Source organism: Monodelphis domestica, chromosome 3, assembly GCF_027887165.1.
Source record: "Monodelphis domestica isolate mMonDom1 chromosome 3, mMonDom1.pri, whole genome shotgun sequence".
NCBI classification, from domain to species: Eukaryota; Metazoa; Chordata; class Mammalia; order Didelphimorphia; family Didelphidae; genus Monodelphis; species Monodelphis domestica.
Window position 1 is genome coordinate 10,078,425 of NC_077229.1, and position 22,745 is coordinate 10,101,169.

General features: G+C 47.2%; 1 gene segment (V, D, J or C); it reads left to right on the forward strand.

Annotated features, from left to right (window-relative positions):
- The first annotated feature begins 4,663 nt into the window (after positions 1-4,663).
- On the forward strand, positions 4,664-5,169 carry LOC100619097 (immunoglobulin lambda variable 4-69-like). The segment is given in 2 exon segments: positions 4,664-4,709; positions 4,838-5,169. Coding segments are annotated over 2 exon segments (378 nt in total).
- The last annotated feature ends 17,576 nt before the right edge of the window (positions 5,170-22,745 follow it).

Consider the following 22,745-nt stretch of genomic DNA (forward strand, 5'->3'; position numbering starts at 1 on the left):
ATTTTCCTGACTCTAAGCCTACCACTCTACCCACCCGGCCACTGAGTCATCTGGGATTAATATAGACCTATTTATTCCACAAAGGAAGCTCCCAATTTATTTTAAACAATTCCAGACATAACATTCTGTTTCTAGCCACTGCTCCCTCTGAATTTAACCATGAGGCCATTGAGAGAAGGACTAGAAGGGCCACAATGATGGCCACTTTGGCCCTTCACCCCACAGCCAAAGACCAAGCATCCAGACCGCCCACGCTTTAGGGATGAAGCTTTCCAAACTACAGCAATGACAGTGGATGATCCAATATGGAGGAACGTGGTGAATCCTAGTGAAAGGAATTAGAAACAGAAATGAAAGGACGCCCATTAGAGTGAAATCCTCTGCAGCTCCCTCAGCCCCCCAAGAGCAGCCCAGTGGTCAGGGCTGCTGGACCAGAGCCCTGGGGAGCCCTCTTTTCTGCCTTGGAACTGTGACCGGGGTTCGAGCTCCCCTGATGCCAAGAGCTCTGCTCTGCTGGTGCTTGTCCTTCCCCGCGGCTCTGACCCCAATCCTCCCTTGGACGGTGCATCAGTCCTGCACTCAGTGCCAGCAGAGGAGCCCCTGCCATCCCCAGATCAGTCATTGGACTCCCCGACCTTCTCTGGAAGCTGCTGCTCCTGATTGAGGGGCCCCTGCGGCTCACCTGCTGGGCTCACTTGGGCTGGCCTGAGCTCCACCTTCACGCCGGTGTGGCAGACCTCAGAGCTCTCCCGAAGCCCTCTTTGGGATTTCACGTCATCCTTCCCAGGGTTCCGGCCCTCCAGCTTTCCTTTGGAGCCTCTACTTGGAGGTCGTTTGGGGGAACCTTTGGAAGTGCTTGTGTAGATCACTGCTTTTACTGCCTTGATCCAGCCATGCAAGTGAGGGCCAGGCGGGGATCCCTGTCTGCGGCTGAGTGTGGGGAGGGCCAGGCCCAGCCCAGGGAGGGGGATAAAGGACGAGGGAGGCTCTGGGAGCCGAAAGCTGTAGGTCAAGGGAAGGCTCTGGCTTTTATAGTCTTTAAATTGTATAGAACACGTTGCAAATGTCATCGCATGATGCCAATCACAATCCCTCGGGAAGGTGCTCTCATTATGCTTCATTTTCAGATGACAAAACTCAGGTAGATACACATGAACTGACTTGCCCAGACTCATACTACCTTTCCATGCCTGTAGCAGCATTTGAACACAGGTCTTCTGGAATTCAGCTCCAGGATTCTCTCCACTGGGACCCCTGGGTGACATCACGATCTGACTTTGGGGGGTTCCCAAGGATCTCCTCTCCCACCACTCTGGCACCATCCCTTCATATGGGTCTCCTCCTCCCTTCCCAAGTCAGTCTCTCTCTTGCTCTCTTCTTCCCATTCTCCAATCTCTCTCTGAGCATCCTTTACTGCTCACTAGCCCTGGGGCTGTCCTTCATTGCCCTCTACTGGAGGCTGGGAAAGCTTCAGCTGAGGCCTGAGTAGGAGACCCAGGAGTCCATCCAAACTGTGAAGCTCCTGGTGTTGAGGAGGACTTCCCTGTGAGGGTCAGGGACTTGGTACCTGCAGCCAATAGCTATTGAGGACTCACCAACATGCTCTGAGCTCTCTTGACCTACCACATGTGACAACATTGTCCAGACAATGGGATGGGATCCAAGGGACCATGTATTCAGTCCAGTGACTCCTGACCAGGCAAGCCAGCCCTGGACAAGAGTCTGAGCACCTTCATCCCACGTTCCACATTCCCTGAGGAGTCTTTAATTTCCTTCTGGGTTCTGGGCATTTCCCTGAGCCTTGTGCTTGCCCTTATCTACTTGTCATGGCTCAGGCTCCCATTCTGCTCTGTTTCCTGTTATAGACGAAAGAGTGGTTGCCATAAACTGTGACTGCAAAAATATGGGTTCAAGACTTTGAATTGCCAAAACTGCAAAGATAAGTTTTTAGCGTCTTGATTTTATATTAAAAATAAAGTGGTCGCCATGGGAAAAACCCCAAATATGACATTCCCAAGTCAGCTGGGTTTTATGAAGATTTTAATTAATACAAATGAAGGAATTAAGGAAAGGGAGAGAGAAGGAGTGTGAGGAAATAGGGCCTAGGCCAATGACTTGGGCCTTTCCCCTTAAGAGAGAAAACTCATTCAGCCTTTAATCACTCCCCACAACATCTTTCCAAGCAAAACTCTAGTGTTCAGAGAGACCCACCAGTTCAGCTCCTGAACTCAACTAACTTCAGCCACCGAGAGAGCCCAACGAGAGACCTCCAATTCACATCTACCAATCACAGTAGATGTTTTCCAAAGGACTGACCATTCTGAATTCACATCTTGTTATCACCTTCTCTGGGTAGACTAAAACTTCTGAGTATTTCCCACCTCTTTGCTAAGGTTGCCCCTTGCAAGTTGCCTGACCTTTTAGTGATTAATTTGTCCTTCATAGGTCCTTAGCACCCGATTGTATTAGATCTAAAAACAGACCCAGCTTAAGCTTTTGGCCTCACTATAAGTAAGAGTTAAATACCTTCATTGTTCATTAAAGAGTTTACAACTTTATCTTCCACTAAGGTATGCCTAAGTATGGGTGGAGTAATGTTAGAGTTCCCAATACATTCCTGACCAAGTACCTTCATTGTTTAAAATGGGGAATAGCCTTAACCAAATGTTTTAATGTAGAGTTTGAGCAGTTTTAAGATTCACATTCCCTCACTGTAAAGGATCTAATGAATGAATGAACAGAATCCATATTTACAAAATGATATTCATTGAGATAACATAGAAAATGAAGAGGTTCCAATATTTCCACTCAACATCTAGGGACACATTCTCTCCCCTCTACAGTCTCACCCCTTGGAAAGATTGAGCACCAACTGGAAGCACTTTGGTCTTTAAGTCCATCCCCCTTATTTTCCTTCCAAATCAGGTCTGCCCCAGGCTCAGTCCTCTCCCCAAGGACCACTGACCTGGCTCTCTGGGCTCCTTTCTTGCTGCTAGTCTGGCTACAATTCTGGCCTGGCCTCTGCTGCTCCGTCCCTCAGCAGCTCATCATTCCTACCTGTTAAACCTCATCAGCAGTAACTGTCCCTGATGGCCTTCAGGTAACACAAGAAATAACAACCTCAAAGGACAGATCTGCTCCTTCCCAGGCCATTTCCTGGCCTCTCATGGGGAAGCCTGTGTCCTGCCTCCATCCTGAGGCTCCCAGCACCTCCCTCCTCACCCTGCTGAGGATGCTGGGGATTGGCTCCCTGCCTCTGGCTCCTCAGCCAATGACAAATGTTCTCTTCTTCCCCATCTGTCAGTGGAGGGAAGCAGTGACAGAACATGGGCTCAGGCTCTATCTGGGAGCAGGAAGGAACCATTTCCCTCCCTCTAGTCCTCATGGGAGCAGGCAGCCCAGGGTGGGGAGGTGGAGATATGGGATGGCTTCACCTGCACCCACTGAGCATGTTCCTCCTCCCTCCCCTCCCTGGCTTTGGGTCTAGGCAATAACCAGCTGATCTGAAGCACTCAGAGCCAGTGTAGGAGGAATAAGACCCCAAATGGGAGGAAGAAGCTCCAGAACCTAATGGCCCCAGACTGAGCTGAGAGGCTGCCCAAAGACCCCTGATGAACTCCCAATGAGGGGCTGCCCAAGCATCTGCCAGGGAAACAGGGTAAGTTCTTGGCACCCCAAGAGACCAGGAGACGGTGGCCCCTCCAGAGTGTCCTCTCAGAAGCAGGGAGGTCCACGCTGTCATGCTGCTATTCCTAAGGCCAAGAAGAGTGCCTGGGACAGAACAGAGGACCAAACAGATGCTTCATTGATCTATTGATTGGCTGAACATCAGAGATGCTGTGACCACTGAAAGGGCATGTAGGGGGAGCACAGAAGGCCTGAAAGCTGAGTCCAGCTGGGCCTGGGGAGCTCCATGAGGATGGCAGCAGGACAGGCTGGTCTGGCCCAGAGAGCAGAGTTTCCAGTAGGTCTGGGAGCCCCAGCAGGCTGGGAAGAGGCAGCGGGCAGGGGCTGGGCTCTGGGAAGGCTTTGTGGCCCAGGGAGCAGAACCTTTGCTCAGTGAGAGGCCAAGGATTCTAGCTCTGGACCCCAGGGCAGGATCAGTGCCTGCTAGCAGAGTGTGGTGAGGGCAGGAGGCAAGGTCAGGGAAGGGGCTGAGGACAGGGGCTGTTCTGGGTGTGTCAGGCTGGGGCTCAAGGGAGGCTCCGCCTTTGGGTGGGATGAGGCAGCAGAGACCTTCCTCTGCCTGGGAGCCCTGAGCTCTGCCTCCTTGTGGGCTGGATGTGGGTCCTATAGACAGCAGGGGATGCTGTGGGGCTGGTCCTGGGCAGGCAGTGAGGGCCTGCGGAGCCTGTAGGAATTTGGGGGGTGGTGAGCCCAGCTGGCTGTGCTCTTAGCCCTGTGATCACTCCTGGATGACGTCTCAGCTGGTCTGGGTCAAGTGAACCCAAAGACCTCCCTACATGAAGGGCTGCCCCCCCTGGGACCCCGAGAGAGGATGCAGGTGGTGTCTAGAGGAGGCTGAAGCAGGCCCAGATTTGCATCAATCCCGGCCTGCCCATCAGCCACCATCACAGGGTAACCAGGAGAGAATAAGAGGGAGCTGAGAGAGGCCAGACTCAGCTGGGAGCTCTTTGAAGCTGAGCTCTCGGGTCCTCTCGCCATGGCCTGGCCTCTCGTCTGTCTCTCACTGCTCTCCTTCTGCTCAGGTCAGGACCATCCCAGACCTCCCCTTTGGCCTCCTCCTCCCTCCCTGTTCTTGCCTCTCAGGAGGATCTCAAAGCACCTTCTGGCTTCCTCCTTGTTCAGGGTCATTAATGAGTCTCTCTGTTTGCAGGCTCCCTCTCCCAGGCTGTGGTGACTCAGCCTCCCTCTGCCTCTGCAGCCCTGGGGACCACAGTCAGTCTCTCCTGTACTCTGAGCAGTGGGAACAGTGGTAGAACTGTTTATTGGCACCAGCAGAGCCCAGGAAAGCCCCCTCGGTACCTCTTGTATGTCCGCAGTGATGGAAGTACAGGCAGAGGCGACGGGATCCCTGAGCGCTTCTCTGGCTCCGGATCTGGGACTAACCGATTCCTGTCCATCAGCAACGTCGAGCCCGAGGATGAAGCCGATTATTACTGCCAGTCGTATTACTACCCTGGGGATGGTGATGCTTATACACAGTGATGCATTCAGTGGGGAAGTGGGACAAAAACCTTGTCAGGCCTGCAGCAGCTTCTCGCTTGTCCCCAGGCTCCTGAGCAAGGCCAGGGTGCTGCTAGGGGAGAGTCAGCTGTTCCTTCTCTCTCTGTCTCTGTCTCTTTGTCCCTGCTAGAGCTCCCTCTGTCTCTCCCAGGCTCTGTCCTCTTTGGGTCTCTTTCTCTCTGCCTCTGTGTCTTTGTCTCTCTCTTTCTCTCCCTCCCCATCTCTGTCTCTCTATCTCTCTGTCTCTTTTTCTGGCTCTTTCCTTCTATCTTTCTGTGTGTCTCTATTTCATCCAGTTCAGCAGTGACTTGGCCAAGGTCACACATACTACAGCTGGAACTCAGGTCTTCTCACCCCATCACCTCTACTTTCTGCCATGTCCCAGCCTCCTTTGGGATGACCAAGACACCAGAGGAGTGATTCAGTTGAGCCTTCAGGGCTGAGGATTTGGCTGTTGGAGAGGAGCTGAGAGGAAGCTCCCTGCCGTGCTCTGGCTGTGCCCCAGTTTGCTCTCAGGGAATAGAATCTTGTTTGTAAGAGGAGATCCCTTGAACCCCTGCCAGTGCTCACGAGGCCATGACCAGAGACACCCTCTAAGGGAAGAAAATGGGAACTGAAGATGTCAGGAAGGAAATGGGAAGAGAGGAGACAGAGGCAGCTGCTGACAGTCCCTGCGCCATGTTGTACAGCTTGTGGCCAAGCGTCCACACCTCTACAAGCCTTTAAAAACATCCCCTGAGGAGAGGCTGAGTCCTGAGGATGAGAAACCCTGCCCGGAGTCTGCAAAATCAGCCACATCATTGCAGGGCTGTGGAGGGGCTCTGAGGGCCTCCCTGAGGCCAGGACACTGTCGGGTGTATTCAGGCCTGGTTAGAAGCTGCTGACAGGTGACGAGTGAGAACTTGTCTGACCGTCTATCTGAGTCTGCCCAGCTTGGCTGGACCCCCATCGGGAGTCTCTTGTTCCCATGAAAAGGAGGAAGCAGCTTTTGGGTGGATTCCTGGCGGCCACCAGCTGATTTGGGCCCAGAAGTCCCAGGTGGGTCAAGAGAGCCGTCCTGAGAGGCTCTGGAGAGAGGAGGAGATTTCTCTGGGTTGGGGGAAAGGGGGCAGGGGCAGAGAATGAGAATAGGAGAGGGTTGAAGCAATGATGTGAGAGAATAATGGTGGGAAAGTTTCCTCAGACAGCTACAAAGACCAGAAGATCCCACAGAGCTGGGTCTGTGCCTCATCTGGTTCTAAGCATGTCTCAGGCTCTCAGCATGCTCCAATTCAGAGCTGGAGAAAAGCTGGGAAAGTATCAGCATCATTTCTGTCACTTTGTTAAGGACAGTTTTGAAAGCAGGAATGAGGAAGAGAAGCAAAGCAGTTGCAAGTCTAAGAAACGTGGATTCTCCATGGCAGAGCTCCCTCCTGGGGCTCCTTTGTAGGAAGAACATGTGAATCCTGAGGTTCTAGTTTACTCTCACCATCTGACCCAGCTTCTGACAATGCTGATTTGATGCTGAATTTCATTAGGTTCTATTCTCCAAAGGAATTCAGGGAAAGAGGAGATCCAGGACCCTGGACAGAAGGAGGGAACTCAACCAGAGGAGCTGTTACCAGGACCAGCTTGACTGCACATGGCCCAAGAAGAGGACAGCAATAGCAGAGGAGCCCGGAAGTCAGCCTGCTGCATCCGGGGACTTTGCCTTCTCCCACCTAATGGTCAGCACGGAAGATCAGGGGCTCCCAGCCCCAAGGCAGCCCAGGACGGAAATCTTCTGGGTAGTTAGGAAGTCTCGGGCTTTCCAATGAGCCCGGCTGTGCAAAGCAGCCCAGCGCACCCCAGATTGCAAGGCGTCTTCATAGCCACTAATTCTGAATCAGGAAGACTCAAAGTTTGCTGCCCAGCCTGAGACAAGCGAACATTTCCCTCTGGCCAAAACAGGAGGTGTCGTGCCAAGAAAGCAATAAGCCAGAGCCCTGGAAAGAACATGCCGTATTATATAACGAACTGAGCAGACTGGGTCTAGAAAACACTGCTCAGAGCCACTCATGCCATCTCCATCCACTGGTTCTGTCTTGTAAATCATTGCCAATCGTGGTTCCTGTCAAAGGCTTACTCCATCCTTTAACTGATGTCATTTCCCTATAAATTGTGGACCCAAACCAGTAAACATTACCACCGCCTAGCAAGGGGATGTCTGCAAGTCAAATCTGTAAGACTGTTGGGTCGACCCTCCTGTAATCCTGGCCAATTTCTCTTGTCCCGTTTTCGATGACCCACCACATATCTGTGGAACAGATCTCTATAGTCTGGACAGCTGATTGTCTCAGCAGTACCCTTCGTGTCTCTCTCATATTCTTTTGGTTTGTTTGTTGGTGACATTGTTATGCTAGAAGGGACGTGATGCCTTAATGGCCACCTGGCAAAGCCTCTCACAAATATTTAATATTACATAAATTAACACCCAAGTATCCTAGTTAAGCTCTCAATGTAACATGTCACCATCATCCTTCAAGAATTTCACTGGGGAAACTGAGGCCCAAAATCCCCCAAAAGGAGGGGAGAAATAGTGAGAATTTATCTTTTATATATTGAATGATTCTCAAATACTTTGGAGGACAACAGAGCATTCCTGCTCTGCGGTCCCATCAAAGGCATCCTCTAGTCTCCTGCTTTGACTATTTCTTTGTCCCAGGAATCCCCAGGAACGTCTTCCTTTCTATCAGGATTGGCCTAATCAGTGAAGGGACCAAGGGCTCCTTGCATGTGTGGGCTCCCATGACATGGGCTGGGGAAGTCAGGAGAGCTGGCTAGGTCTCCTCTTCATGAGCTCCCCCCCCCATTAAAGTTGTCTGGGCTAAATAGGGGAGCCCTGAGTAATGAGCTCCTCATAGCCGGTTTCTGCAGCTGTGGAACCAAAGCACAGGAAGATGCTAGCCGTGAGAGCACCAGGTAGCCCTGGATCATGGTGTGAGGTTTACTGCTGGCCTAACCTGCCACCCTGCCACCATCAATAAACTTGTCTTCTTCCCCCTGAGTCAGACAATTGCCTTAATTTTAAACATAACAGGGGACAGACAGGCCCACGACGTGGCATATTTTGTCCAAACTTCTAGTCATGAACTAAAGAGACTGATAGCTGCAGCAGGAGGTGATATGGGGAGTCAACAGACCCCCCTCTGGCTTACAAGGTCACAGTTGGGAGACTGGAACTGCAAGGCAGCTCCCCGAGAACAAAGCCCCCAATGACCCCCTTCTGTGACTTCTCTCTCTCCAACTTCCCCTACTAATGGACTTGTTATGATTGCTGTTTCCTCCCCAGTACAGGAGAAATAATATGAGAGCAAATACTTTTGGGATCAATACATATATATCCCACTTTAATCCTGCTACATTATTACCCCCAAAAGATTGCATTTACAGAATTAAAGCCCAAAGATTATTGCCCATCACCCCTCCTTTCTCTCACTCAAGCACAGATACGCTGCAAGGTCCTACAAAAAACACTGGCCAAATGCTTGAGCACCATAATCAATCTTTCCTTACAGTTATCACACTCCAATGAATTTGTTGATGAACAGGAAAAAGGCAGCATTGCAAGGCACTTCAAAGCAACGCAAGAAAAACAGAACTTGTAAATTGAGGAAAACCCCAAATCTAGACTGTCATTAAATTGCCCTCTAACCTTGTACCTAGCAAGAAATATTTTGTTACCCATCTCCTAAGTAATTGTGATTGATTGTGAAAGCTGACCAAAAGTAACAATGATTCTCCTAGGTCAGGGAGAACTAAGCTCTAGATCACCAAATTTATGTCATTCATCAGTTGCAACAATGTTTCATTGACTATCTCCTGAGGCTACGTGTCTTGTTGTTAAGTGGAAACATGTTGTGGAAAATTGATTGTGTTCCATAGAAGCCTGTAATCACCAGCCTATATAATAAACGAACCTCCCTGCTATAGCAGAACACTGTGTGATGCCTATGCCCGTGAGCCTGAGTGTCTCTCATCTCCATTATTTGACCGAATTGTCACATCTAGACAGAGTGATTCCTTACCCTCAGGGAGACCACTGGACGATCCCAAAGAGGTGACACTCGTAATCATAAAAAAGAAAAGCAATAAATATAACAATTCAATAAGAATCATCACTTTTATGATCCTTTAAAGTTAACAAGTGTTACAAATATAATATTCATTGATACTCACAATGACTCCTGAATATAGATGTTGTTATTATGTCTATTTGACAGATGAGGGGACTGAGGCAGATAGAGACTCAGTGACAAGGTTAGGGTCACACAACATTTCAGTGACTGCAGGAGCATTTGAAATCAGATCTTCTCTATTTCAGTTCCTGAATTCTATCCCCTGAGTCCTCAGGGTGCCACCATGGTCTGACTTCTGGGGCTGGCCAAGGATCTGCTCTCTCACCACCATGGCACCATCCCTTCATATGTGTTGCCTCCTCTCTTCCCAAGTCGTTTCTCTCTTGCTCTCTTCTTCCCATTCTCCAATCTCTCTCTGAGCATCCACTAGCCCTAAGGCACTCCTTCATTGCCCTCTCCTGGAGGCTGGGAAAGCTTCATTGGCCAGCTGAGGGTGGAGCAAGAGTGAGAACCATGCCTCCATCTAAAATGTGAAGTTCTTAGTGTTGAGAAGGACTTCCTCTGAGAGGGTCAGGGACTTGGTGCCTGAAGCTAATACCTAATGAGGACTCACCAACAGGCTCTGAGCTATCATGACCCTACCACATGTGACAATATGGTCCAGAAAATTGAGTGGGACACAAGGGACCATGAATTTTTTCTAGTGACTCCTGACTAGGAAAGTCAGTGCTGGACAAGGGTCTGAGGACCTTCAGCCCACCTCCTGCATTCCCTAAAGAGTCTTTAATTTCTCTCTGGGTTCTGGGGGTATCCCTGAGTCTTGTGCTTGCTTTTTTCGACTTGCAATGACTCAGGCTCCCATTCTGCTTATCTCCCCACTGTTACATTTCTAAGCAGCTAATACCTGCAATTTATTTCAATAAAATGATATTTATTGAGATAATCTGGAAAATAAAGAGGTTCTAAATGTTCCCCATAACATCTAGGGACTCATTCTCTGCCCTATACAGTCTCAACCCTTGGGGAGAATGGACTCCAACCAGAACTACTTTGGAGCTTATGTCCATCCCATTCAGTTTCTTTCTGAATCACTTCTGACCCAGGCTAAGGCCTCTTCCCAAGGATCACTGGCCTGACTCGCTGGGCTCCTTTTTGCTGATAGTCTGGCTACAATTCTGGCCTGGCCTCTGCTGGTTGGTCCCTCAGCAGATTATCATCCCTACCTGTTGAACCTCATCAGCAGTAAGTCTCCCTGATGGCCTGTAGGTAACACCAAAAATAACAAACTCAAAGAATAGAACAGATCTGCAACTTCCCAGGTGATTTCTTGGTTTTCCATGTGGAAGCCTGTGTCCTCCCTCCATCCTGCAACTCCCAGCATCTCCCTCCTCATCCCCATCCAGGGAGGAAGGACAAGAACACCAGACTCTTTTTGGCTGAGGATACTGGGGATTGGCTCCCCAGCTCAGGCTCCTCAGTCAACCACAAAATTTCTCTTCTTCCCCATCTATCAGGGGAGGAAACCAGTGACAGAACATGGGCCCAGGCTCCATCTGGGAGCAGGAAGGAACCATTTCCCTCCCTCTGGTCCCTGTGGGAGCAGGGTGCCCAGGGTGGGTAAAGCTTCCTCAGAGGGGAGAGAAGCTTTAAGGTAGGAAGATAGAAGAAGGATAGAAGTTTTAGATACCATGACGGGGATGACAGAGTCGAATTCGAGATATGAGGTGGCAGGAATGAGTCACAAATGCAGGCCTTATTAATTATCAATGAGCCACAGCCAAGCTCTGATCAGTGGACTATTCCGAAGGCTTATACCAGTCCAGAGATCCAGATTTAATACCACACAGGTCAGAGAGATGATAGAGAAAGATTAAAGATGGAGCAAGGAAAAGCATTCTGCTTTGTAGCTTAAATAACCATGATGGTGATAATGAAGTAATATTTCAAGTTCTGACTGCATATTCCTTATGTCATTCTTATTTAAATCTCTGCTTGTATAGATAAACCCATCAACATGATAACCAAGCCTATACCATTACCAATATTTGCAAAATTCATTCCACCAAACCAATGTTTGGGTAAATAGAAGCTTAAGTTGTTTTTTACGTAGAAACAATTTCTACAGTTTCTTGTACCTATAGAATGTGGCATAGCTTTTTCATTCCTAGTTGTCAGTGTATAATATTCAATGTGCTTTTTCTACAAGCTTATCTGTGCCTACTGTGTCATGTTCTCAATCCATACTCCAAAAAAGTAAAACTGAGGAGAAATGTCTGAGGAGAGACTCTAAATGAACACTATAATGCAAATACCAACAACATGGAAATGGGTTCGAATCAAGAACACATGGGATACCCAGTGGAATTGCGCATCGGCCATGGGAGGGTGGGGGAGAAGGAAAAGAAAATGATCTTTGTCTCCAATGAATAATGTTTGGAAATGACGAAATAAAATGATGTTAAAAAAGTTTAGTTTGATTTCTTTCCTTCCATAGTATTTGTAAGGTGAATTTTAAAGTATTGTCTTTAGAGAGAATTTTGTTTTTCTGGAACAGTATAGGGGAAAGTGTTATTTTGTTATTGCAATACTTTGCATTTGAGTTTTTGTAACTGTAATGTTTGACTTGCAGTGATGCAAGAATTTTCCTTAGTTTCTCTCTTTCTTTTTCCTGTAATTCTCTCTCTGTCCTTAGCATAGATTATTGCTTAGTTTATCTTTAGAATAAGGATAGTTAGGTGTTTGCTTCATTTGAGAAAGACATATCTTTAATGATTGTCTTCTCAAAGAAGCCCAAGTGGGGAATATAAAATTAAATAATAAATTAAGTTAATTAGTTGAGTTCAAGAATAGACTTTAGATAGAGGTAAGAAGTAAGAATTTGGGACTAAGGGTTTAAAAAAGCAATCTTGGCTCCTTTCATTTGGAAGGAGAAATTTGAAGAGGTCAAAGGTTTTGGAGTTTCCAAGGCTCCCTGGGAAGAGTCGGTTGACAAACTGACACTGCTTGGATTTTTTTGTTGAGGAAGGGTATCCAGGGAGACGGCACCGAGCTACTGGGAAGAATGTGATGAAATCTAGTTTGGAAAATCTCTATAAAATTCTGTATCCAATCAGAAGAGCTGTGCAGTACTCTGGAATTCCACTAGGTGGAAGCAAAGAACAACTTCAATCAAGTTAGCCTGTCTAATAGCTGACATAAGATCTCTGATGGAGAGAGAGCAGCTTCTGGATTTCTAAATGTATTTAATGAGATAAAGAAATGGATCAGCTCAATAATATGGATAGTCAGTTTTCAGGGGGGGTTTATATATACAATAAGAGTTAAATTACCCCCTGAGTATGCAGGGAACAAGATGTCTTGGGAGAGACAGATTTGATTCTGATTTAGATAGGCTAGATAGATATTTTAGATTTAGGGTAAATAAATCAACACTCAACATATTTCCTACCTTTCCGTTTCCTTTTCCTGTCCCTGTTCTTTTTGAAATAATATAAATAAATACATTTGGTTTTTTGGTTTGTTTTTTAAAGAAAGCTATCTCCAGCCAAATCCTTCAACTATTGGTCCAACCAAATTCTCAGTGGCCAACAACTGAATCTCCGTTAGCCTATCAATAACTATCAATGCCAATTTCACAATAGCTCAAATTTCCCCATATCGCCTTGCGGCCTTCCCTATTCACTCAGCTCCACTGGCTCCAATGACTTCCAGAATGAATGTTCAAATCCTCTGCTTGGCTTTCAGGGCTTTTCATTGTTTAGAACTTTTCTAGGCTTCTGCCATTGAATCCCCTTCCCCTTCCTCAGACACCAAGTATTCTTCCATCCAGTGACAATGGGCTCCCTGCTCTTCCTTACACAGTCACTCTCTCAACTCTGCCCATTCTCCCTGGCTGTCTTTCTAAGCTCAGAATTCCATCCTTGCTCATCCCCAGCTTCCTGCTTCTCTGATTTCCTTCAAGTCTCAGTAAAATCTGACCTTCCTTCTGCAAAACCGTCTGTCTCAGGGACCCTTCATCTTAATGCCTGTTTTCTGAGACTGTCTCTAATTGATCTGCTTTATGTCCTGTTTATACTTACTAGTTTGAGTGTCGTCCTGCCCCCAGACTCTGATGTCCATTAGTTTAGATGTTGCTTTTCCCCCTTTTCAGTATCCATGGAACCTGGAACTATTAGGCACTTCATACATACTGTAGTAAGCAAAGAAAGATTGCAAAATGATTCTGCAAAATGAACTGCATTGATTGACAGGGACATGTGACAGACAATCCCATGGGAGCCTGGGTCAAGATTCTAAGGTCCCAACTGGGAAAAAACAGCCTCCTTGGGGAAGCTTTGGGAGTTAGCTGTGATCCATGTTTTCTACAAGTTTTCCGACTGTTTCTGAGATACCAGCTTGAGAGGAGAAAAACTGTTTTTGCTGGCTCCTGGCAGCGGGACAGAAGACCAAAGAAGAACTCTGCTGGACCAAATCTGGACATTTGCCCTGGGATCTTGGCTCATTTACTGGCCTCTGTTTTATGAGGTTCTTTGAGGGAACTTAATTTATTTAGCCTAGAGAAGTGAGCCACTAGAACTGTATTAAGGGAATTTCGCTTTGGGGATAAGAAGTAAGAACTTTTCCTTCTTCCTTGTTACCCTCCTTTCTCTCCCCTTTCCCATCAATAAGCCTAAACTGTTTAGATGTTTTCCCTCTTGTCACTTTCCCTTTAACAATCCCACCATAACAATACTCATCAAATTCTGATCAACTTCCTTCCTTCCTTCCTTCCTTCCTTCCTTCCTTCCTTCCTTCCTTCCTTCCTTTCTTCTTTCCTTCCTTCCTTCCTTCCTTCCTTCCTTCCTTCCTTCCTTCCTTCCTTCCTTCCTTCCTTCCTTCCTTCCTTCCTTCCTTCCTTCCTTCCTTCCTTCCTTCCTTCCTTCCTTCTTTCCTTCCTTTCTTCTTTTTCTCTGTCTTAGAATCAATACTTTGTATCAGTTTTTAAGGCAGAAGAATGGTAAGGGTTAGACCATGGTGGTGAAGTGACTTGCCCAGCTAGGAAGTGTCTTAAGCTGGATTTCAGCTTCTGTCTCCAGGCTGGGCTCTCAATCCACTGAGTCATCTCATTGCTGACATTCTTGATTGATGGGGATCCCAGGATCCCAGATGTAGACCTGGAAGTGACTTCAAAAACAAGGAAGTCCAGCTCACTCCCTTTATTGAGCAGGAAATGGAGGCCCAGAGGTTTTAGATGATTTTCTGCTTTGGGGATCTGCTGAGAAGCCAGTTCATTGAGAGTAGATTCTTTTTAAGAGATTTCATTGATTCTTCAGCCCTGAACAGAAGTGGTTTTGTTTGTTTATCACCGCTTTTCAAACCCAGCCCAACCTTCTTTACACTTTATTCCAAATCCTTCCCCTCCCATTATCCTATGGCACAGGTAGATTTCCTGATTGGATAATCCATAGTCCATCATTTTGATTTTTAGCATTCCTGGTGCCCCATGCCATGCGATGCCCTTCTTGCCTCCTCTCCCTTTGGGAGTCCCTCGTTTTCTTCAGATTCTCACCTTGACATGAAGGCTCTCTCAGTTCCCTGAGCACATGATGCCTCCCATTTCCAGAAACCAATGACCTTCCAGTTTTCTATATTTATACCTGCACATTAAATACTCTCTCCATATACTATGGCCTCCTGAAGGGCAGAGAGTTATTCAATGGTCCTGGGTCTAACACAGTTGTCCCTCAGGCCCTTTCAACCATGTCTGACTTTGTGGTCTTGTTGGGGGGTTTCTTGGCACAATATCTGGGTCATGATGGACAGTTACTAATTGAGAAGTGCTTTTTACACAGATAACTGAGAAGAGAGGCAGCTGGGTGGCTCAGTGGATAGAGAGCCAGGTCTAGAGTTGGGAGGTTCTGGGTTCAAATGTGCCATAAGGCATTTCCTAGCTGTGTGACCCTGGGCAAGTCAGTTCACCCCCATTGCCTAGTACTTACTGCTCTTCTGTCTGAGAACCAATACACAGTATTGATTCTAATATAGAAGATGAGAGATTTTTTAAAGAACAAAAAAGAAATAACTGAGAAGTCAGTGTTTTCTAGAAGACACAAACATGTATTTTGGTGTTCCCAGTGCTGAGAACCAGAGATTGGAATGAGAAGAAGCCTGTTAACAAGGCATGAACTCCTCGGGAGAGGACAAGGAATGACTTGGGACCTGACAGAGGGCTGTTACAGAAGAGCTGGACCTGTGCGAGGACGAAGAGTGAGCCCTGATGTGGGTAAGAGCCAGCTATTGGGACTTCTGTGATTGTCTTTAGGATTAAGTCCATCCCCTCCTGCCTCCCCCAGGGCACTCCCAGATTGAGTCCCGAAAGGTCTGACTCCACCAGCTAATGGCACTGGCTGTGCCGACACCTCCCTGTGCAGGTGGTGCCAGACCCTGTGGAAGACGCATGCAGGAAGAGAGAATTTCAAGCATGCAAGACAGAATGCTGGTAACATCATCTGTCAATCAAGGAGAACATTCCCAGAAAAGACAGTTGGAGGCAAGCCAGACTAAAGGGGGAAGAAGCTCTGAACTGGACCCCTAGCCTGCAGGACCCATGGGGGAGCTTCTGGAGCTAGGCTGAGAAAGAACTTAACTTTTGTTGGTGGCTTAGACTGTGAAGAACTGATTGTATATTGGAGATTTGAGTTTGAAGAAAAAAGAAAGAAGATTAAACAGTTGTCCTCCCATCTCCCTGGCAGATGTCTGTGTCACAGCTGTAACAGGACTGACATTTCCTAAAATCCTCCTAAGCCTCATCATGGATTAGGGGAAATCGTACCCCTCTCACCTGAATTTCCATCCTTGTCCTGTTTTTCCCAATGAACCTCCTTACCTGAGAAAGAGGGAAAAAGTATCTTCTCTAAACCTCACAGTTCACCTTTGAGCTACAGAGAAAGGTGGCTGACTAGCGGGGGAGGGGAAGGAGGGAGTGTAGGAAATCTCTTGATCTATTAGCCATCAGTAGTGATCCACAGGCAAGCCCAGAGCATCCCCTCCAGGAGTATCTCTGCACATCTCACAAGTGTCTCTATCTCCATTACAAGTAGGCACTTTGAGGTTTCCCCTAGTATGTCTCCAGTCAGGCAGAGTATCTCAATTATTAGTACTGGAAATATCTCCTAGATTATATTTCTATTTGTAAACCTCAAAATTTCTTAGACTTATAAATGTTGGAAATTTCACCATTGGGAAATTTCATACTTGAAAAATTTCCTATTGATAGTGGGTCTTGGCTATTGGAATGTGAACCCCATTGGCATGAGAGTTCCCTCCTCCTCCCTTCTTAAGATTACTTTAGGACAGAAACCTTTTGCTGAACAATGGAAAGGGCTTTGACCTATGCTTAAGCATAGAACAGGAATTTCTTTGAGTCATGATTGATTTTAGACTTGATACAATGCAGATACTTGGAATCAATCTCCACCCTATTCAGTCCTAACAGGATTGAGTAAGGGCTGCAGCCTAGATCAAAATTTAATTATTCCAATCTCTACCCTACTCAGGTTAACAGGATTTAGAAAGGGCTGTAGCAAAGGAGCAAAGATTTAATTATTTGAGAATATGACCTTCAACAGACATGTGCAAAGCCAGAGACCTCTGGGCAGTCCTGGGTTAAGCTAGAGCCTCCATTGGCACAGGGAAAATGATGGACAGTGATTGGTGAATGTGAGAACTGAGGGGAGGCAACTTGGATGGTTTCCTTAAAGAGAGAGGGGTCTGGAGACTGAGGAGGGAGGGTTGAGGAGTTTGTCGGAGTGGTTGCGGTGTGCTCTGAGAAGGTTGCGCTGAAGGAAGCTGAAAGTGGGGGCCCCGGAGACTGTTTCTCCATTTTTGGTCACGTGAGTAATAGGGACTGATCTCCTTTCATTGCCACAGCTATCTAAGGGCTTGGGCCTTTTGGCCCAGCCTAAACAGAAGGGGTATTTAAGCCCTATTCCCTTCTCTCCCCTTTCTCTCTCCCTCTATCTCTCTATCTCTAATTCCTTTCTTCCTCCTGTTTGTAATTAAAACTCCATAAAAGGTTGACGGCTGACTTGAGTTTTCATTAAGGAATTACATAGCTGAATTCCTTGGTGACCTTAAATTAATATATATCAGTCTTTTAAAAGTCATTTCCTTGTCACATCTTAGAACGCCCCCAGGGCATTTCACTTCCACAGTCACTCAGTGGGTTCAACAGCTCACAGCAGCTCCTGCCAGGGCTTCCTCTCCTGCCACAGTAAGCAGAATCTTGACTTAATGACAGCAGAGAGCAAAGAGACGATTCCTCTGGGAAGGGCTGCCAGGCTGGGCTGCTGGGAAGCCTCCGACCCAGGAAAGGCTGAGCAAAGGCTGCAGCCATCGTCGACCTCCCCCAGCAAGACTGTGCCTGTCTCTGGCTTCTTCTCAGCACTGACTTTGAAGGCCTGACCAGGCTTTGGCTGTGAGTCCTGTCCATCACTCACCTCTGTCTTCCTTTAGGTCTTCCTTGCTGTTCCCTTTCAAATCCCCATCCTTCTGGCAGTGGGATCCAAGTGATATGGAGATCTAATCCCCCCTCCATGCAGATGGCCCTAGGCAGGGTCTGGGTCTCCCTCAGGGACTCCTTCAGGATGCTGGGCTGACACAAATGGCCCCAGACTCAGCTGAGAGGCTGCCCAAAGCCCGCTGAGGAGCATCCTACGAGGGACTACCCAAGCATCTGCCAGGAAGCAGGTTAAACCTTGGGACACTCTGACACAAAAAGATCCCGTCCCCTCCACGGTGGCCTCTGGAAGGCAGGGAGTTCTGGACTCTCATCCTGGCTGTGGCTCTCTCAGAGGGGAGAGAAGCCACAAGGTAGGAAGATAGAGACAGGATAGAAGTTTTGGATACCACGAGGGGGATGATGGAGTCCAATTAGAGATATGAGGTGGTCAGAATGAGTCTTTATTAATTATCAATGAGCCACAGCCAAGCTCTGATCAAAGGACCATTCCGTAGGCTTTTACCAGTCCAGAGATCCATATTTAATACCACACAGGTCAGAGAGATGAATAGAGAAAGATTAAAGATGGAGCTTGGCCATAGGCCAAGCTCCTGCAAGGACAGCCATCAGCTAGCCTGAAAGAGGAGAAGAGAGAGAAGGCGGAGCTTGCTGGGCTAAATATAGTATTTGATATGCAAATATACACAGTACATAGGGATGATTCTCATTGGTTAATGACAAGGCATAGGTGTGGTTTCTCTTAACCAGGTGAGAACAAAGAAACCTGTTTTCCCGCCGAACCTGGGAGAAGCTGGGGTCAAGGGTCAGAAGACTTCCCAGCCATGTGCAATACTGAGCATGCTCAAGACTGAGCATGCTCTTTTAAGGCAATCTGCACATACCCACTGTTCCCCTTGCCCATAGCTAGGCGTGGACTGATACACTGGCCCTCCTCAGGCCAAGCACAGTACCTGGCACTTAGCAGAGAACAAAGAAACATTTCATTGGTTCATTGATTGACTGAATGTCTGAGAACCTGTGACTTTTCAGAGGTGCAATGATTAAAGAATACATGGAGTCAACTGCCACAGGGTTATGTGGAAAGCCCGTTTATTTGCACAAATTTTGATCCAAGACACAGATAATATTAATATTTAAAAATAACAAATTAATCAAATATATAGATGATCTACTATTGGCTTCAACAGACACAGAAGCACATCAGGAATATACTAAAAACATTCTTTTGGAATTGCACAAAATAGGGCATCAGATTTTGAAGGATAAAGTTCAGTGGTTTCTCCCTATAGTAGAATATTTGGGGTTCATCCTGACTGTGGGTGCCCATTCTATTTCTCCCAAACAAAATGAAAATATTTAAAATTTAAGCACTCCTACCACTAAAAACAGTTGAGAGCAATTTTAGAAGCAACAGGGTTTTGTAGACAATGGATTCTTTGCTATAGGGAAATTACTAAGCCCCTTGTAGCACTTACAAGGGATTTGGTCCCTGAACCACTCACATTAGAGCCAGAATACCTGTCAGGTCTATCAGATCTAAAACAGGCTATCCTGTCAGCCTCTGCTCTAGGCATCCCAGATTACAACAAGCAATTTACTTTGTATGTACATGAGTGAAGAGGGGTAGTTTCAGGTGTTTTAACTCAGACTTTGGGGCCTTCTCAGTGTTCAATTCCTTATTATTCTGCCCAACTGGACCCAGTAGCATCAGGAATACCACCATGTCTTAGAGGAATAGCTGCTACAACCTTACTAGTGACAAAAACTGTTGATCTGGTATTAGGATGCCCATTAACAATTATGTGTCCACAAGAGGTAGAAGAATTGTTGCTAAGGCATAGAACACAGGCATTCTCAGATCAGAGAATTACAAGGTTTGAAATAACTTTGTTAAATAGCGAAAACATTACCTTAAAATGCTGTACAACCATTAATCCTGCCACCTTGCTTCCAGATTTACAACATCAGGAGAACCATTACACAGTTGTGAAACACTAGTGTCCATGGCAAAAAAGCCTTAAGATAATCTCTTGGACACTCCCTTAGACAATCCAGATCTGGTCTTATTTATTGATGGTTCCTCTTTTATAAGGGATTGCATACACTAGACTAGAACTGCTGTAGTCACAGAATTTGTCACCGAGTGGTCAGCTTCATTGCCCTCTAATATTAGCACTCAAGGAGCAGAACTCATAGCCCTGAAACATGCCTGTATAATTGCCAAGGGTCAAAAGGCAACAATTTATATGGACTCTAGATGTGCTTTTGGCATTTGTCACTCAGTCAGAATGCTATAGCTCCAGAGAGGATTTATAACCCCAGCTGGAAAATCTATAGCTAATGCACAAATTATTAATGTAGTTCTTTCTGCTCTCCAGCTGCCTGAAGCCCTAGCTGTAATTCATTGTTCTGCCCATACAGGTGGCTCTGACCTTGTCTCTAGGGGTAATGATTGAGCAGATGCTGCTGCAAAGCTAGCAGCCATAGAAGGCTGAATTAATTTTAACATTAACAATTACTGATTATTTAAATTTATCACTTTCCTATAATGAAAAAAAGGGTGGGAAAATGGAAACAAAAATTTAAAGCAAAGCAGATTAATGGAGTATGGGTGTAATCTGAAGGAAATCCCCTGCTCCCTAGAAGTTTCTATCACCAAATTTGCCAATCTATTCATAAAAATGGTCTCTTTGGCACCCAGGGCATCGTGGCCTCTGTTAAGAAAGTATGGATAGCCCTTGGTATAATTGCTATAGGCTCTAAAGTGTATACAGCCTGCTTTACCTGCCAAGCATATAACAAACATGCCTTTCATGGCAAAACCTTTGATGGGTGTCCCCTGGCTTACACACTTTTTAAGCATCTACAGATACATTTCATAACAATGCCAAATGCTGGACATTATAAATTTTCTCTAGTCATAATAGATCAATTGACCAGATGGCTGGAATCATTTCCTGCAACCCGAGCCACAGTGGCTTTTGTTGCTAAGGAGCTTTTAAAAGAAATTATTCCTTTCTTTGGCCTGCCAGCACATATTGATTCAGATAGAGGAAGTCATTTTAGTGATTCTCTTGTAAATCAGATATATTCCTGCTTGGTGATAACTCCCAAATTCCATGTTCCATATCATCACCAGAGCTCAGGGCAAGTTGAATTAATGAACAGAGAACTTAAAAGCCAGAGCTTCCCCTCCTGCCACAGTAAGCAGAATCAAGACTAATGACAGCAGAGAGCAAAGAGATGTTTCCTCTGGGAAGGGCTGCCAGGCTGAGCTACTGGGAAGCCTCTGACCCAGGAAAGGCTGAGCAAAGGCTGCAGCCAATATCAACCTCCCCCAGCAAGGAGGTGACTGTGTCTGGCTTCTTCTTAGCCCTGACTTTGGAGGCCTGACCAGGCTTTGGCTGTGAGTCCTGTCCACCACTCCCCTCTACCTTCCTTTAGCTCTTCCTCTCTGTTCCCTGTCAAATCCCTACCCTTGTGGCAATGGATCCTAGAGATACGGAGATCTCATCCCCCTTCCATGAAGATGGCCCTAGGCAGGGTCTGCATCTCCCTCAGGGATTCCTTCAGGATGCTGGGGGAACACGAATGGCCCCAGACTCAGCTGAGAGGCCCCCTGAGGAGTGCCGTACGAGGGACTGCCCAGACATCTGCCAGGAAGCAGGTTAAACCATGGAACACTCTGATACAAAAAGATCCCATCCCCTCCATGGTGGCCTCTGGAAGGCAGGGAGGTCTGGACTCTCATCCTGGCCTTCCTCAGGCCAAGCACAGTGCCTGGCACTTAGCAGAGAAAAAAGAAACATTTCATTGGTTCATCGATTGACTGAATGTCTGAGAACCTGTGAATTCTCAGAGGTGCAATGATTAAAGTTCCTGGAGATTGGATATTAATTCATAGTTATGTATTAGTAAACATGAGAGAGAGACAGAGACACAGAGACAGATACAAAGAGACAGAGAGAGAGACACAGAGACAGAGATAGACAGAGACAGACAGACAGAGACAGACAGACAGAGATACAGACAGACAGAGACAGGGATCCCCGGGCTTCCCTTCCCTTCTAGGTGCCGATGCTCCCTCTGGGCAGCAGGCCCAGGTCTCGTGTCAGGGAAGGTCAGGCCCAGGAGAGAACACCAGCTCCAGCCCTAGAAGAGACCAGCTTCCTGGCTCTGGCCAGGCTTTTCCTCTCCTCCTCAGAGTCTCTGACTGGCCTCTTTCAGCTTCAGTCCTGCATTCAAGACATGCCAGCACAGAGTATTCTGGACAGCCTCTCCCAGACCTCTCCAGCCCCTGCCAGAAGACTGCACAGACACACCTGCAGAGTCACTGCAAAGTGGGGCAGCTTTCCAGAATCTGGTTTTCAAACTGAATCAGTCATTATGTTTCTATTACACTGACCCTCCGGGCTTGTGGGGGAGCCCAGAAGGCCTGGAAGCTGAGCCCAGCTGGGCCTGGGGAGCTCCATGAGGATGGCAGACAGGACAGGCTGGCCTGAACCAGAGAGCAGAGTTTCCTGTAGGTCCAGGAGCCCCAACAGGCTGGGATGGGGCAGCGGGCAGGGACTGGGCTCTGGAAGGCTCGAAAGCCAGGAAGAACCTTTTCCCAGTGAGAGGCCACAATTTCTATCCCTGGAACCGGGCCTGGATCAGTGCCTGATAGCAGAGTGTGCTGAGGGCAGGAGGCCAGGCCAGGGAAGGGGCTGAGGACATGGGCTGATCTGGGTGCCTCAGGCTGGGGCTCAAGGAAGGCTCCACCTTTGGGTGGGATGAACAGAAGAGGCAGCAGAGACCTCCCTCTGCCTGGAGGCTCTGAGCTCTGATTACTTGTGATGTGGATGTGGGTCCTGTATCCAGCAGGGGATGCTGTGGGGCTTGTTCTGGACAAGCAGTGAGGGCCTAAGGAGGGAAAGAGCCCAGCTGGCTGTGCCTGTGATTACTTTGAGCCCTGTGATCCC